An 18,246-nucleotide genomic window follows, 5' to 3' on the forward strand; every position below is an offset into this window, starting at 1 on the left:
CATGAATCTTTTGGGGGTCAGGGGCAGAATGTTATGGTTTAGATATTAAGTATCCCCCAAAGAGGCTTATGTCCTGAAGGTCTGGTACACAGCTGGTACACTATTTTGGGAGGGGCTGGAAAATTCATGAGGTGAGACCTAACTGAAAGAAGTAGGTCACTAAGGGCAGATCCTTGGGGATATCTTATATCTTATCTCTAGCCCTTGCCCCTACCTACCTAATCAACCTCTCTCCCTCGATTCCCCATGCACCATGAGGTGAGTAGCCTCTGCCACAGATTTCTGTTGCCATAATGTTCTGCCTCAACAAAGGCCCAGAACCAACAGAGTCAAGGACTATGGACTCAAATCCATAAGCAAAAATAAATCTTTTCTCCTTTTAAGTTGTTCTGTCAGATATTTTGACACAGCAATTGACTAACACAACTCCCAAGACCACAGTGAAATATCTTCAAACAATTCTGAGTCTCATTTGCTTAATTTACAAGGACTATTACAGATCAATAATATAATCAATAATCAATAAGCTACAGCCCAATAAAAAGGGGGCAAAGGCTATGAAAAGTCAGGTCACAGGAAAAGAGATGGAAATGGCCAATGAAGGCATGGAAAAATATATATAATCACCCACAATTAAGGACAGGCACATGAAAGTAAACATTCCACCTTGTAGCAGACTACAGTTTCCACACATGGCTGCACCAATACATCCCTTCCTACATACTCTCACTTAAAATGTGATGCTGCCATTTCCCCATTAAGAAGTGAACTGTATCTGTTCCCTCGCCCTCAGATATGGATAGGCAGAAATGACCTTATGAGACTTCTGAGGTGAAATCATAAAAGGTGACATGGCTTCCATCTGATCCTCTTCCTTGGGATCCAATGACTACACAGTGAAGAAGACAAACAGTTGCCTGGAAAGGACCTTGTAAGTGATCTCCACAGCCCCAGCTGATCCTAGAAAATAGCTGACATGTAAGTGCCTGAACCTCTGAGATAGGGAAAGACAAGTTGTTCCCACCAAGCCCACACCAAACTGCATATTCATGAACAAATAAATGATGCTATTGCTTTAAAGCACTACTTTTTATTTGTTACACACATCAATACATAAATAAGGGGGCCTAGATGATTAAGCATAGCAGAGGCTACTATACAACTGTCAAGTCTGTTAAGGTTGACACAAGTAAGGAAACCACCACTGGGGAAAATATAAACTGATCCAATTTGGAGTAAGGGCAATTTAGCAACAACTACCAATTTTTAAAATGCATATAATACTTGCCACCTGGCAATTCCACAAGTAATAAAAATGTGCACAAATGTGTTTATTCCAGTATTGCTACAGAATCAAAAACTCAATAGCCACTCTTTTTATTTTTTTAGAAGAAAGCAAAGATTTATTAGGATGCAACTGAAAGGGGATAGAATGGCAGGCAGCTATGCAAAGGAGCATAGCACCTTCAACAGCCACTCTTAAATGGTGGTGCATTCATATAGCCATTTTTAAAAAAGATCATTTGCCGGGTGCCTGTAGCTCACGACTATAATTCTAGCTACTCAGGAGGCAAAGATCAGAAGGATCAAGGTTCAAGGTTTGCCAGCCTGGACAAATAGTTCATGAGACTCTATTTCAAAAAAAATCCTTCACAAAAAAATAGCTGGTTGAGTAGTTCAAGGTGTAGGCCCTGAGGTCACACCCCAGTACTGAAGAAGAAGAAAAAAAAATCATTAGCATAACAGGTGAGAACACAACCAGCCTAACAACAGAGAAAAGAAACATTATTTAAACAAAATTGTAGGCAAAACTTGGGAAGAATCCATATATGTGTGCATATATGCATACATATGTAAAATACTTAGATTGCTATTGATATAGATCTCAGACTAAACTGTTGAGAAATGAAAAAAAAATCATTAAAAGTATAGGTATGAAGCAGAGCAAGAAATTTTAAATGTTCACATAAAGAAACTACTACTACTACTCAGAATAATGTAGATCAGGGGTTGGCAAACTTGAGAAGAGTCAGAGAATAAATTTTTTAAAGCTTTTCAGGCCATAACCGGTCTGTCTGCATATTTTCTTTTGTTTGTTTACAAGCTTTAACAATGTAAAAAAATCATTCTTAGTTTTTTTTTGGTTTTTGGTTTTTTTTTTAACAAAAACTTGCTCCTATTAGTTTACTGACTTCTGATGTGGATACCATAGGGATTATGAGATATTTTGTAAAGCAAATGTAGTCAAACTTGTCCTGCCTACCTTCTCTCATTCATACTCTAGATTCCTGGCCTCATTTCTTTTTCAGTTCAGGCATTTATTCTCAACCTGGGACCAGGCTCAATGGCAGGTAAGAGTTCAGATTCCAATTATTTCAGGTAAATTCAGAGTAGTGTTAATTAGCTACAACTTTGGGAAGAAAACAAAAGCAAACCTAGGAGAAAGTTTGTTTTCCTAATTTACATTTCCACAGAAGGTAAAAGCACTGAATTTCTGAACTAAGAATTTAAACTTGATAAATTCCAGTCAGATTTTTAAAAACAGAAAAGCCCTTTCTACATTATAACACTCTCAATCAACTATTTCTTTCCTAATCCTTTGATCCCATCTGACTCACTACAAAAAGTTTTGGAAGAACACAAGAATGCTTCAAAAAGTAATGTCAGTAGGACCCTACTGGCTGTTAAGTAAATGGTGCCAAGAGTCAATGTTACAGATTTATATAACTCAATCATCCTAACCTTTCATGAAACACTTCACACTTCTTGTTCCTAATTGAGAGCTTTCTCTGGCACAAATTACACAACCTTAGAACTGAACCTTTTATTTTAACATTAACTCTGCTCTCCCTCATCTTCACATCAGCCCCAGAATTTCATGAAGTCATTTATTGAGCACTACTAAATTATAACATAGGCTTCTCTACAGCAAAAGACAAAATGACTTCTGAACTTTCTACATATCTTATACATTCTTATCTTTACTCTCAATCTTGATAAAAGGCCCAAACTTGTCCTTTTCTTCCCTTTTCCCTGTGTGATAGATGGAGCACAGGCCCCTCTCTCCCTTGATCCTTCTTCCTTCCATCTTGTTGCTATCTTCTTCACAGATTATGTTTAGGACTCTGGGATACAAACACAATATTCCATAGCTTCACAGTACATAATCCTACTAAAGAATGTGAGTTTGAAGCAGGGCATGGTGGTTCACACTGGTAATCCCTGCACTCTGGAGGCTGAGGCAGGAGAATTTTAAGTGTGAGGCCAGCCTGGGCACCACAGGAAATACAAGGCCAGCCTAGGGTAACAGTGAGACCCTGTCTCCAAAAAAAAGAAATGAAAAAGAATGTGGTTTTGCACATGAAAAGGGCAAATTCTAGGCAACAGTATCCAGCAATTCAGTCTAACAGTGACAGTTATTGAAGCTGGGTAATAGGTACCTGAAAGTTCATTATCTTCATCTCTTAATAACTCTCTATGTATAGCTAGAATATGTATCCTTTTCAGTATATACTGATGTATTGTGAAATATATGTTGGTATATACAATATAATAGTGTATGTTTAAATTTCCATGATAAAAGTTTTTTTATAAGCAAGGATGTCTATTAGCATGATAAGATAAAGTAGAGAAAAATAGGGAGAAACATTTCTTGCTCCCCATGCAGGAAATGGGAGTAAAGACTCCCCATAATAATAAAAAAAAAAGCTGTAAAGTAATACTGATAGGAACAGAAAGAAAGGATAAGACCAACTTGGAGCCTAATGGGGTAACTGATTAGCCAAAGAAAGAAAGAGAGAGGGAGAGAAATAAAACCCCTAGGTTTCTTAAGGAACATGAATACCTAGAGAGCTTCAGAACAGAAAGACCCTCTAATGAGGGTTGGAACTTTCAGCCCCAGCCCCTGACCCCAGGGAGGGGAAAGGGGCTGGAGACTGGGTCAATTGCCAACATCATGATTTAATGAACCGTGTATAATGGTGGACTCTCCATCAAACTGTATACAACAGGGTCTGAAGAGCTTCAATGGTGGTGGACACACTGAGGCACTGGGAGGGTAGCACATGCAGAAAGTCCACAGATGCTTCACACCTCTTTCCCCTTATTAATCCAGGTCCTGAACTACATCCTAAGAAGACGGTGGTGGGAACTTCCTATTTACAGCTAGCAGGTGAGAAGAACAGGAGGCTTGCAACTAATGTCTGAAGTAGACACAGTCTTGTGGGAATCAGCCATCAATTTGTGGAACCTGACAAACTCCTGGTAGACTGTGTCAGAAATGAACTAAACAGTAGGAACCCAGATAGTGCAGGAGGAAAACCCACACATTTGATGACAGAATTTCGGAAGTAGAAACAGACAGTACCCTCCAACTCATCTTTCTACCATCCTTCAAACTCCTTCAACTCTGGCCTCACTTAATTGCTCATCATTCCTTTTCACACCTTATCACCTTTTTGCTTAAGCTGGTCCCTCTGCTTCCCTGTATTTCCCACCTCTGAATTCTGTTCAAACTGTCTTACATTACGGCAAAATGGTTTGCTCACATAGTTGTCTTATGCATTAGATTCTGAGTCCCTCTAGAGCAAAGACAGTGCCTTTACCAGAGTCTCCCTGGGCCACAGGGAGATTAAATAGCTTTCAGTCTGCTCTACCACCAATGATGGGACTAGGATTTGAACACAGACTAGCACCCACATTGTTTGTTTGTTTGTAGCAGCGTATCACTATGTAGCCAGGCTGGCCTGGAAATCATTATATAGCCTACACTGGCCTCCAATTCCCAATCCTCCTGCCTCAGCTTCCAGAGTGCTGGAATTACAGTTAGGAACCACCATGCTCACCTAGCATTCATCCTCTTAAAACACTGTGGAATACATGGTAGAAACTAAAAAAAATTAAATGAATGATTGTATAAATAAATACCATATTAAAATAAAATATCAGTGGCAAAAGTAAGGTTTTTGGCAACTGAGGAAATGGAGGACACAGGTTATTAAATAAAAATTATAGCTGGGCACTGGTGGCTCACACCTCAGGAGGTAGAGATCAGGAGGATTTTTGTTAGAAGCCAGCCAGGCAAATAGTTTGCAAGACCCTATCTTAAAAATACCCAACACACACACACACACACACACAGAAAAAAAAAAGACTGGTGGAGTGGCTCAAGGTGTAGGCCTTAAGTTCAAACCCCAGTACCACAAAAATAAATAATAAATATTTTTAAAATGAAAAACAAAAACTACAGGAGGCCACTCACTGTTTTGGACTGGATTTCTGCACTGGGCACCAAAAGACCAGACTAAAAGTCAAAATGGAGTAATTCACATCAAACCCATGTCACCAAGCCAAAACTAGGTTATATGACCTTCTGAAATATCAGGAAGAAGTAACAACCAAATTTACCCAACAGGCCAGTTTCAATTTACTGTTAATGAATTTCCCTCTGCTTTAATCCTTACAAAAAAGTAATGTGATGTTAACCCATCAGTTATTTTTCTCTCTCCCTGTTCCCAACTTTATAAGGAAAGTACCTGAAATAACAAATTGATATTGTTGTTTCCTGATTCTAGAATCACAAATAAAGCCAATCAAGTCACCTTTTTTTTTTTTTTTTTCAATGCTGGGAATGGAAAAAAGCTGGCAAGCTAGGTAAGTGCTCCATCACCGAGCTACATCTCTGCTTCAATTACAATCTTTAATTTGTAGTAATTTTTTCCTTTGACAGATCAAAAATGTACACAAAGCCACAGACAACTCAACCTTCTCTCTGTAAAAAGAAAGAACCTAGGGACCAGAACAAAGTACCTCTCCCAAAGTTACCCAAAACAGGTCTTCCTATCACATATTAAGTATCACTCATATAACATTATTAAATATAGTTAATATTCCATATTAAAGGAAAACATATTTGCTTTAAGAAGCTGTAAAAATCTCATCCGAAGAAATTCTGGTACTCCAACAAAAACAGAAGTTGGAGAAAGAAGTACACCAGCATCTAAAGCAGTATCTGGTACAAAAAAGGAATTTAATACCAATTAAATTTTCAAATTTTTTTTGGTGGTAGTAGGGTTTGAAGTCAGGACCTTGCACTTGCTAGGCAAGCACTCTACCACTTGAGCCATGCATCCAGCCCTAAATTTTCCATTTTTTGAGGAGAGATGGGTGCTGGGGACTGAACCCAGGGACCTCATACATGCAAAACACTCACTCTGCCACTAAGCTGTACCCCCAGTCTGAAATTTTCAATTTTTTGGAGGCATGGCTCAAGCAGAACGGCAGCTCCACAAGTGCAAAGCCCTTCAAATTCTAGTACCACCAAAAAAAATTTTTTTTCATTTTTTAGTAGATAGTAATTTTTAAGTATCAACTTGTATTTTATTTTTGTTATAACTTTTCTAAAATGCACTGCATATTTGCTATCTTATCATTAAAGAGGATATTAATAATTTAACCTTTTCTTAAAACTCAGGTACAGATAGTGACAGTAACTATTATCTGTTCTATCAGATAATGATGGCTTGGGAGACAACTTGCCCCAACTCCAGAAACTCTAGGGGCTCAGTCAGGGTACCCCACCCACTCCTTCATACTCTCCCTGAGTCTGCCTACAGGAGACCCTTTTCCTCCTGATTATTCGCTGCCTGGCTTCTGGGACTTGAGAAAGCTCGCAAAATTTACAGAATAATTTCTAAAAGTAAAGAGTAAAAATGCTCTGACTGAGAGCCTAGGGGATGGCCTACAGATTCATGCATTTTACACAATTTTGTGGCACTTCACAGCTCAAGTCTTTTTTTTACTCACTTTGTGGTTGGTTGGTTGGTTGGTTGGTTTTGGAGCTTACTGCTTCCTAAAGAAGGGTCTAGAAAAAGCTATTACCCTGAGATGTTCCACAGAAAAAGAATTCTATAAACAAATTTAGGGAATACTTCACATTAACATCTGATTTCAATTCCCACCCCCACATGTATTTGAAAGTTGGGCTCACCGGCAGAGACAGATAAAACTTTTGTTCAATCTGATGTTTTGTAAATTTATTAAAGACACCCCTGTGGCCAAATAACATTCATTAAACAGATGTTAGACTGCCTAACAACTAATTCTGATTTATATGACTTTTTCTTTTTATCAGTGCTGGGGATCAAACCCAGGGTCTTGCACATGGTAGGCAAGCCTCTACCACTAAGCTACATCCACAGCTTCTGATTTTTTGAGGGAGCGTTTCACTATGTAGCTCACATTGACCTTGAACTCAGTATGTAGCTCAGGCTGACCTCAACCTAATGATTCTGTCTCTTCTTCCTGAGTGCTGGGATTACAGGCACTCACCACCATGCCTGGTGCTATCTTTCTTTTTTATTGCACTCAGCACCACCTGAATTTGTTATTTATTTGCTGCTTATTTATAATCTATCTCAGGGGTCAGCAAAGTATGTGGCTCAATGGGCCAGAAATGAATTAAAAGTAGGGATTTTTATACGTCCTATAAGACATAAACAGTACTTACATGTTTAAAAGTTTAAAATTGATTTTTTAAAAAGACAAATATTTCATGGCACATGAAAATTTAAAACTTCAGTGTCTACCGGAATGCAGCCTTAAGATTCTACCATCTCCCAAGAGTGCCATGGGTTGCTGACCAAGTCTTTAATCCATGGATCTTTAGGAAACAGTTATTCAAATCATCACTTTCTTCAATCACACTGGCCTTTACAGGATGCCTAATGAACAGAAGAATGTCGCTAAGAGAGGTGCTCTTGGTGACCCACTAAAATGTTAATATATAGGTACATATGAGAAGCAGCTTTCTAATAGCTTACTGGTTTTCAAATAGTTTTAAAATAGCTGGGTTTGTAAATATCAAAAGTACAGCTACTGTCCAATTTAGAAATTCTACAGTTGTACAATGTCCCTATCTAATAATCAGGCCGATGTCCTCGGATGGAAATGTATGAGTATCACCATCACACCAGTACCCGGGCAGCTGCTCTTTATTTTTCTATTTATATTTTAAAATCTTCCATGTAGAATAAAATCCATTAAGTCACTTCATGAAAAGAAGTCTGAACTATCTACTATTTGTACAATTCCATAATGGCACCAACTCTACCCATAAAAATACAGTTCTGTAAAATACCCTTGACCTTTAACAAGTACCTCACAACCTACACGCCTACCTTGCTTGGTGATCTGTTTTCTGAATAAAAGTCACAAGGCTTTCTTTATGTTGACAGTAACATTTTGGTGGATGAAACTAGTACCAATTTTCTCAAGGACATTCTTTTCATTAAAACAGTTTAAAAAAAAAAAACGTGTTTCGCAATTATAAATAGAAGAGTATTTTCATTTTGAATTTCAAAAAAAATTTAATTTCTGGATTAGCTCTCATACAAAAGAATGACTGGAATTGAGGAAGGAAACAATTCATATCCTCTGAAAGACAGAATTAGGTTGACGGAAACAAGACACACAGTTCCAAATCCTGTGCCTAACTTCAAAGAAGGCACTTTGTGAGTTACCTATTAAAGAAATGGCTGCCTCAGTTTTTCCCATTCTGCATGTAGAATTAGTTTTAACATGGGCTAACATAAACCATCACTTAATAGTTCAGAGTTAAACACTTAGCCACAAAAAGTATAGACATGTTAAAGACCACCAACTTTTCCTGGAAAAAAACACATCATAAATCTGATTCCCACTTTTACTTTTATGTCTTCCCTTTTTTCTCATGCAAGAGTCTACTGGCAAAAACCAAAAGCAGAAGCCAGTCTCAGCTTCCTAACAGTTCTTATTATTAAAAAATCCAGTATGACCACATCTTTTAGGACATTATAAACACCATGATAGGAAGAACTGCCAGGTATCTCAATGGGCCACCAATGAGCTGGGTTTATTGCTCTCCTTCAGCATTTTCTATCTCAGCCGCTTAATTAACACACTTTACTAGAGTTTTCACAAAGAAAGAATAAGTAGAATGTCTAATAACATCACAAGTAAAGTCGGCAGCATCAGTGCTAAATACATACAGAATACATTTTAAAAAACCCAAATCCCCAGATGGTTGCTGTTTCAGAAACTTAAAAGAGGTAGAGAAACAGTTGTTCTTAAGAGTGTTCACAAGACAGGCACGGTAAGTACCAGGGACAAAACAGGAAGAATGATCACAGGAACTCCAAAGGGACATTCCAAAGTTTCACTAATTCACACCATAAGAGGAGGGGTGAGAATGGGAGTGTGTAAACTAAGTGTTCCACCCTTAAGAGAAGTTTAAAATATAACCACTACCCCTTTTTAATTGTAGCCTAAAATCCCCAAAGCTGTAAAGGTAACATGTCACAGTCAAGAGTAAAGTTTAAGAAACAAGTTCTCAACACCCCCAGCCAAGCACAGTGAAACTACCCATGAGACACAGATTGTAGTCATTTCTCCCACAAGCAGGAACAGCAAGACACTCACTACAGATCTGTTAAAACTAATACTCTTCAGAAGTCCCTAAGGTCAGGAATAAACAGGTGGACCAACTCCATGGCCAGGCAGTTTCACCTCTGAGGACTTCAGGTTTTACATCAGTAAAATTCCATGATGTGAAGTTTGTGTTTCCATCTTGAAGATGAAAAATAAGGTTATACGATAAACCAAGAAAGTATACTACAAATAAAAAAAATTCCAATGCTAAGTTTTAATTTTCTGTGTTCCTCTACCCTTATCACCTAAGAAAGCAAACTGCCAAAACAGCAAAGCATTGAAAAAAAAATTAAACTCTTAACTGCACTTGTACTGATATTTCTGATATCATTAAACCTAAAACAAAGTATTCAACATAAAATGTTTCAACCCGTCTCTTAACATAGATCTGTCCTTTCTTTTCCTAAAACACCTCTAGTTTATAGTTACACACCTTTTCGTATATTAAAAATGGTAAATGTTGCTTGTTCTCCACAGCAGTAATAAGTCTGACATGTAAAAGTACACAACTTATCAAAAGTACACATTTAGAAACTATGAAAATCTAATCATTTTTCATTTTGCTTATTAGTTTCAATTCTCCTCTTGTGCTATTTCCAGCTAGTTTCACTTCTGAATTTTCTGCCACAAAGTTAAGAATTGTGATCCTGTGGAGAAATTTTAAGTAAACACTAAATAAGAACACAGCTTTTCCTTTCAAAGGAAAGCTAAACATTTTTACAGGAGAAAAAAAAAACACACACACACTTAAATTCCTGATGGCATTTTGTCATGTAAAAATAATGACTTTAGGATGCTGATATCTTAAGTTTCCAAAGCTTCCTTGTGGTTTTACTCCCAACAGCCAAAGCAAAGCAGCTCAAAAGTTACCATGATTCTATTTTACACACACCCAAGTATAGCTCGCATTTTTCTCTTTGAGTCACAGGGGCTTGGTAAGTATCTGTGGAAGGAATAATTGTGCATGGCATGGTGCGGTGCATGCAGGATTTGTTCTCAATAAGATAGAGCTTTCTCTCTGCCTTCAGGGGCCTTACCAACTGAGGACAGGAGAGGAAGGAAAGGGAGAGGAGAGGAGGGGAGGGAGGAGAGGGGAGAGAAGGAAAAGAGAGAGTTAATCTCTCTCTCTCCTCTCTCTCTCTCTAGGCTATAACATTCTTTAAAGGTAGACCCATATGCAAAAATATTTGAAAAAATATATATATTGAGTTCCTACTATGTAATGGACACAGTGCTAAGTGCAGATGCTGTGGGAGGTACAGTATAAAGTGCAATGGTCCCAAACCTTGAGGTAACTTAACAGTTTTCATCAGGCCCCTGCAAGGATTGGGTGGCTACCACAATTGGGAATCAGAGACTTGGACTGCAGGCCCTGTATTGATGCTCTGTGCAACTTTTCGAAATTTACCTAGGCCTTAGATTCCTCATCTGTAAAAGGAAATGGTTACTGATATAAATCTCCCATGTAGAAGAATTCCAAATAACTTATGTAGATAGTGTTTTCTTGAGGAGGGGGAACATACATCCCCACTCCTTAGGTGTGGGCCATACGAAGCGGCTTCCTTCCAAAGAGCATAAGGGAGGGTGAGATGCAAAGAGTAACCACCTAGCAGAGCCACCTGACAAACACCACGTGTAGCCCCATGATTTATAATAAGGAACATACATTTTGGTCTCAGTCCCCAGCTCTTGGCACAGAGCTCCGAAAACCCTTCTAATTCCCTGAGCAAGAGAGGCACTGGGAAAACCTTCTCTTCTAATACTTGGTATTTGATCCTGGATCCTGACACAGGCCTCTGGACCCCTTGGCATTTCCTAGGTGATAAGAGCATCTTTTGTTTTAATGAGGTGACTTCTGGTGGGCTCCTAGATCACAGCTGGTCACCAGAAAGACCAAACCATGATTAGCAGCTTGTAACTTTCAGCCCCACTTTGACCCAGGAAGAGAAGAGGGGTTGGAGACTGAGTTAATAATTGATGGTGCCTATATACTGAAGCCTCCAGAAAAATCACAGAACCTGTCATGGATGGGGGAATCCTGACAGGGCATGAAAGCTTCAGCCCACTTCCTCCATACAGTTCCTTATGCATGTTTTCCATTTGTCTGTTCAACTATATCCTTTAGAATAAACCAGTAAACAGAAGTAACACACTTTTCTGAATCCTGTAAGCCACTCTAGCAAATGATCAAAATTCTATAGCTAGTTGTCTAGAGGTTCTGGAGGCTGACTTGAGACTAGCATCTAAGGTGGGGGGCAAAGACTTTAATGTATGGAATTGGCTGCTAACTCCAGGAAGATGGTGTCAAAATTGACACTATTGGCATCCACTGGAGAACTGCTTGGGGTATGGGAGAAAAAAAAAGAAAATTGGTGCCAAATGTGTTGTGTTGAAAGCATACTAGAAGAAAACCATTTTTACTCTCATATCCTACCTCAGCTGGGTAGTAGTGATAAGTCATGTTAACAGTACATACATTTGACCTGATGAGAATGGTCCTTTGCCTGAGGCCTTGCTCCTAAAAGCCCACAACCCTAGTCTAACTAGGAGACGAAACATCAGACTAATTCCAGTATAGACACATCTTACAAATACCTGACCAATACTCAAAACTGTAAGGGCATCAAAAACAAGGAAGGTTTGAGAAACTGTCACAGCTACGAGGAGGCTAAGGTGACAGGGCCACAAAATACCATGTGGAATTCAGCATGGGATCCTGGCATAGAAAATGGACATTAGGTAAAAATTAAGGATAGATGAACAGATTTTAGATTAATAGAGTTTTAAAATGTGAACTAGCCTGGCACCAGTGGCTCACATCTGTAATCCTAGTTATTCAAGAGGCAGAGAACAGGAGGATCATGGTTCAAAGCCAGATCAGGCAAATAGTTAGTGAGACCCTATTTCAAAAATCTCAACATACATGCAAAAAGAAACCAGAGCTGGTAGAATGGCTCAAGTGGTAGAGTATCTGCCTAACAAGTGTGAAGCCCTGAATTCAAACCCCAGTATAGCCAAAAATATTAATTTATTTTTAAAAATGTGATCTATACAAACAATGAAGTACTATCCAGCTTTAAATAGGGATGAAATTCTGACAGGTGCTACAACATGCATGAACTTTGAAAACATTATGCAAAGTGAAATACGTCAGACCCAAAAAGACAAACACTGTATGAGTCCACTTATTTGGAGAACCTAGACTAGTCAAATTCATAGAAACAGAAAGTAGAGCATCATTTTTAAGAACTGAGGAAATCTAGGTGTCAGTGGCTCACACCTATAATCCTAGCTACTCAGGAGGCAGAGATCAGGAGGATCATGGTTTGAAGCCAGCTCGGACAAATAGTTCAAGAGACCCTATCTCAAAAAAACACTTCACAGAAAAGGGCTTGTAGAGTGGCTCAAGGTGTAGGCCCTAAGTTCAAGCCCCAGTACAGCAAAAAAACAACAACAAAAAAAAACACCTAAGAAAGTCTGAATGAACTATGGTCTTTAGTTATTAATACATCAATATTGGTTCATTCATTGTAACAAAAGTCCCACATTAATGGAAAAAGTTAAAACAGAAGAAAATAGGTGTAAGGTATGGGGAACTTTCTGTACTAAATTCTCAATCTTTCTGTAAATCTAAAACTGTTCTTAAAAAGTCTTTTTTTTAAAAATTCAAGGGACATAAAGGCTAACAGCCCTTGCTCAAGAAAAAAATGCTCTTCCAACCAATGAAAAATATATGCAAGCAATTAGAAAAATTAGTGCTAAGGAAATAAGCAATTCACCAAGGAAATATGCAATTTTATTGCATAAAATAAACTTATGCAAATTATTAAGTTAAAATTAATTCATACAAAGATATTCAAAATCATAAGGTCAGACAAAATAAATGAGATCATGTACTTATCATAGTATATGGTATATAATAAATGAAGTTGTTAAAATATAATAATTAAATGCAAATTTAAATAACAAATATATACATATATATGTATATTTATAGTTGTGTCTATGTAATCTGTATATACAAAATTAGGTTAGAAAACATTGAAAGGTGGGTGCCAGTGGCTCAGGCCTATAATCTAGCCACTCAGGAGGATCTTGTTTAGAAGCCAGCCCCAGGCAAATAGTTCACAAAGGGATCCTGAAAAAAACCTACCACAAAAAGGGCTACCATGAGTTTAAACCCCAGTGCCGCAAACACTGAGAAAATTTACAATGCTCAAAGTTAACAAAAATGTGAAAAAGCAGGCCTTGTCATAATTTGATGGCAGGAGTATAAACAGGCACATCCTTTTTGTGAAACATTTAGCTAATATCTTCTAAAGTTTAAAATATATATGAGATATATACACACATATACCCTTCAAGTGATTATCATTACTCAAAATTTATCCTACAGAAATATCAAGCACAAGCATACAAAGATACCTGAATGCAGGCATTCATTGCAATAAACAGAAAAGCTAGAAATAGAAGTCCATCAACATGGTGTCAGTTTAAAAAAAAAAATCAGCCAGGCCTGATGGTACATGCCTGTAATCCCAGCACTTGGGAGGCTACAGCAGGAGGATCTGGATTTCAAGGCCAGTCTGGCTACATAGAAGACAGTGCCTCAAAAAACCAAACAAACAAGCAAAAAAAATCATGGAAAATGTGGTAGATGTGTATATGCACTTAAGTGGAAAACTGTCCAAGAAAAAGAATAATAAGTAGCTAAACTGAAAAACTTTTTGAAAGGGAGGGATTAAACTAAATTAGGAATACTTAATCTGAGGTCTTCAATTTATACTTCAAGGGAACCAAACCTGTGTATGCACATTTTCTATAAAAAGAATTCATAGCTTTTACTAAATTCTTAAAGAAACATGAGACCTCCAAAAACGGTTACTACATAATCACTCCAAAAAGCCTCCTAAATTCTGAGTATCTGAGAAGTGGGTGAGGTTATTCTCAAATTATGAGGAAGTCTTTGGAAAGGAAAAAAATTCACTTAATTAAGCTTTTAACTTTTTGTCTCTACCACAAAACACAGTGTTATCTCAAGACTCGTAAATCTAAGGGTGTGAAGGAGCTTATTCTTCAGATAAGCCTGTATTGATTCACCAACTAATTATAAACCTCAACCAAAAATTAAAGAGCAACAATAGTTTTTAAAATGTGGTGACTACCTTATGCTTAATGGCTGGGGGCGTGGCTCAAATGACAGATCTCTTACCTAGCACATGCAGGGCCTGAGTTCAAACCCCAGTACCAAAAAAAAAAAAAAAAAAAATTGCAGTTATAAAAAAAGATGACACAGAAGCAAAGGGAGAGCAACATTAAGTAGCAGTTGTCCCATTTCAGTGGAGCGAGCTGACGTGGACTCTAGCTAGTACTCACAATGGAAAAAAAGGTACAGGAGTTGGGTAATCTTAACTCTTTTCTTGAGATAAGTGAGTTAAAGTAAGGCAAATAAATTAGGCATTATAGTTTTATAGGCTTTCTTTGAACAAAAACAAATCTTTTTCTGGAGGCAGATGGAGTGGGAGGAGTCCAACACTTTTGGAATATCATAGAGTAAATTAATATATTAAATATTATAGCCACTTTTAGAATCAATGAAACTTAATGAAGGTTGGAATCAATCAGCAGAAAATAAAATATATCTTAAAATAAAATAAAATAAAAATATACCTTAGAACACTGTTTCTCAAATAGAGATAATTTTGCCCCCTAAGGGACATTTGGTATTGTGAACATATTTTTGATTGTCAGGACTGGGAAGGGGCTACCCCAGGGATGTGGCTAAAAATCTTTACAGTCTCTGCCTTCTTTCAAAATGTCAATACCAAGGCTGAGAAACCTTGTCTCACTTAGTTTGGGGCACCAATCAGAAATCCTAAATCTACAACAGTGTTTGTTTATTTGTTTAGAAATACTGACACCTTGTCAACTTTCATGGGATATATTGACATGCATGATTTTCAAAGAGTTGTTTCAAAGAAATTACACAAACACACCCTATGACTCTCACAAGCAATAGTGAGTGAAAGAAAACAGACACAAAATAACACATTTTTACATTAAGAGATCAAAAAGTGATTCCTTTGGAGAAAAGGGGAAGGGAGAGAACCCAAGAAAGACTTCTGGAATGTTCGTAATTTTGTATTTCTTAATCTGGGTAGTCATTATATAACTGTTCACTTTGTGACAATTCATCAAGCTGTGTACTAATAATCTGAGCACTTTAACAAAAACATTTTGTATTCAACAAAAACGTCTTTTAATATTACATATTATGTCCCAAAAAGATGATCATTTTGATTGAGAAAGCTGAATTAGTATCAGCTGCAAAAATAAATGTGTTTTGTGATACAGGCTGCCTTCCAAGAATTCAAGAAGGATGACACCCCCAGAAAGCTGTAAGTAGCATACCAGGTGTGTATACAGCATTCAGCTGTACACTTAAGCCACTATATATCCCTTGGCACCAATCCAAAAATTTGACAAACACTACTAACAAACGCTGTTAAATTTATCTCTTGGACACTTTGGTTGGATTATTTTCCCTAGTGCGAAACTGTGAACAGTTATCAGAGAACAGGCTCTGTGAAATAAACAAGGTTTGCTCTTTCCTAATTCCACATGTTCTCCAAGCTCCCCCAAACTAACCCCTTCCAGGCCCCTCATCTCTTTAAGATTTCTCCAGGCTGCTTCTAACAGTGCCCACCACTGCCTCTCCGCATATCCCCCTCACATTCCACCTCCCACACTAGGAAAATTCACGACTGCCCAATCCACACACCAGGCTCCCCAGCCACACTTAACCGTCGCCCAGAACCTCATAACGCAATGCAAACCTCACACTCACAATATTCTCCACGAACTCCCTGCCCAAAGGCACCCCAAAAACAGGGCACATGCTATCCCAGTCTTTTAAATCCTCTCCCACCACAAAAAGCCCTTAGTCTGCAAACATCGCTGTTCCCGACCACCACTCGGGCGATCTCCAACTTTTCCCTTTAGTCCCCTCCTTCCCCCACTCAGATCCATTCCCCGGCCCCTGCACTCTCTTCCCTCTCTCTTACAGGAAGGATATGAAGGAGGAACTTGCTCTGTACGGTGTGGAGGTAGTAGAGAGAAGGTTGCTCAAGTCTCCAACAAACAGCACGGTGCATGGGCTACAAAGTCAGACGATGGATTCTGAAACGCTGCCCCGCCACTTAAGGCTTTGGACAAGCCTCAGTTTCCTCAACTGCAAATGTGGATAATAAAAACAGCTATCCCAGAGTTGTGAGGAGTCAATGAACTGGCCACCGAGCACTTTACACAAATCCACAGGGGAAGCTCTCGGCGAGTGACAGTTTGTCCGGTACTTTAACTCTCCAGAATGCTGAGTCCTCCCCGGGGGACAGAGGGACAGCAAGACAGGAGGGACGGAGTACTATACAGATATGTCACAAAGGATGTTGTTAGACCCCCAAATTCAGTGCTCGCTCTTTCTTATGCCCTTATAATGCGAACCCAGGAAACCTTGAAAGCTGCGGCTAAAGGATGAGAGAAGATATTAATACATACTTTAAATACTCTTTCCCGATACTCATTGGGGGAAATGAAGTAAGAAAAAGTCCCCTCATTTCTAAGATGCGTGTCTTAGGGTCTGAGAATTAGGAAGAAACCCCGAAGTCCCAAATGCATTTCTCTACAGGCGGAGGGGAGAGCTTCACAAGAAGGGGAGAGAAGAGCGATGGCCAGGAATCCTAACTCTGGGCGAGTCCGCAGCAGGGCACCAACTGCTTTCTCCAAGAGGGAGAGAAAGCGAACGCGCTCAGGCTGCGTCTCGTGCAGCACAGGGCTTCCCCCGGCGTCTTCCCAGGACTAAGGGGGGAGGGGGGGTCCGCTCCAGGGAATCCCCCGCTCCCTTCAGGGCGAGAGGCGGGCCCCGGGGAGTTCCTCACAAGCCCACGTCCGGTAATGGGATGCTCCAGGGACCCGGGGATCTCCCAGAGCTTCGGCCATCCCGGGACCCCTCCCCTCCCAAGCTCTCCTGACAGCCGTCCTCGGTCCTTCTCCGGGTCTCCCGGCTAGCGCAGGGTCACCGGAGCCATCAGGTCTCCGCGCGGGCCTCCGCGGTCCCCGCCGAGCACCGCGAGCCCGCAGGCTTACCTGCTGAGACGGCAGCTCCACATGCAGGGCCCGCGCGGCAGAACCCGGCGGCAGCGCAGCAGCCGGGCCCGGGGGCGGCAGGGGGACCGGGCCCCCGACCGACGCTGAGGCGCTCATCTCGACCCAGGGGCCGCCGAGCGGCGAGGCGGGCCCTCCTCCCGCATCCGCCGCCGCCGCCTTCTAGCCGCGACCCGCAGAGCTCCTGCAGCCTAGAAACCCACTGCCCGAGAGGCAGGACTGCTGGGTCCCCGCGCTGGCCGCCGCCGCTGGCTAAGGAAGAGCCATATTACCGCAGTGCAACCCCCTTCCACCCGGCCGAGACCTGTCTCGCTCATTGGTTCCGCTCTCACGGGGGCGGGACCCAACGGCAGCCAAGCGACGTGCTATTGGGTAGCAGCTCAGTCCATCGCCGGCCGGAATGGGCTGGGGGGCGGAGGGACTCAAGGATGGCCTCAATTGCGTCTGTCAAGCCGGGGTGAAACCTGGGGCGTTGCTTCTTAATGTCCCAGTCTAATTGGTTCTTTCGCCATCAAGGGGCGGGGTCTCCTGGCGGAACCGCAAGGGCCATTGCTCTAGATCGCTGTCAGTTGGCAGTAAAAGAAGAGGGGCGGGATCTTGATTAGGTAGAGCGCGCGCCAG

At 40.1% G+C, this 18,246-nt stretch overlaps 1 protein-coding gene across 2 annotated transcripts in view; it reads right to left on the reverse strand.

Moving 5' to 3' along the window:
• Uvrag (UV radiation resistance associated) overlaps positions 1–17,932 on the reverse strand; it is a 322,555-nt gene extending 304,623 nt beyond the window's left edge. Inside the window, exon 1 of one of the 2 annotated variants that reach the window (XM_074082663.1) lies at positions 17,608–17,932. In XM_074082663.1, the coding sequence (XP_073938764.1) occupies positions 17,608–17,724 (117 nt within the window). In that variant the 5' untranslated portion in view covers positions 17,725–17,932. The remainder of the gene's footprint in view (positions 1–17,607) is intronic. The other variant, XM_074082669.1, reaches the window with a different exon arrangement.
• Between the last annotated feature and the right edge of the window lie 314 nt (positions 17,933–18,246).

The sequence above is a fragment of the Castor canadensis genome, chromosome 1, assembly GCF_047511655.1.
Source record: "Castor canadensis chromosome 1, mCasCan1.hap1v2, whole genome shotgun sequence".
In the NCBI taxonomy this organism is placed as follows: Eukaryota; Metazoa; Chordata; class Mammalia; order Rodentia; family Castoridae; genus Castor; species Castor canadensis.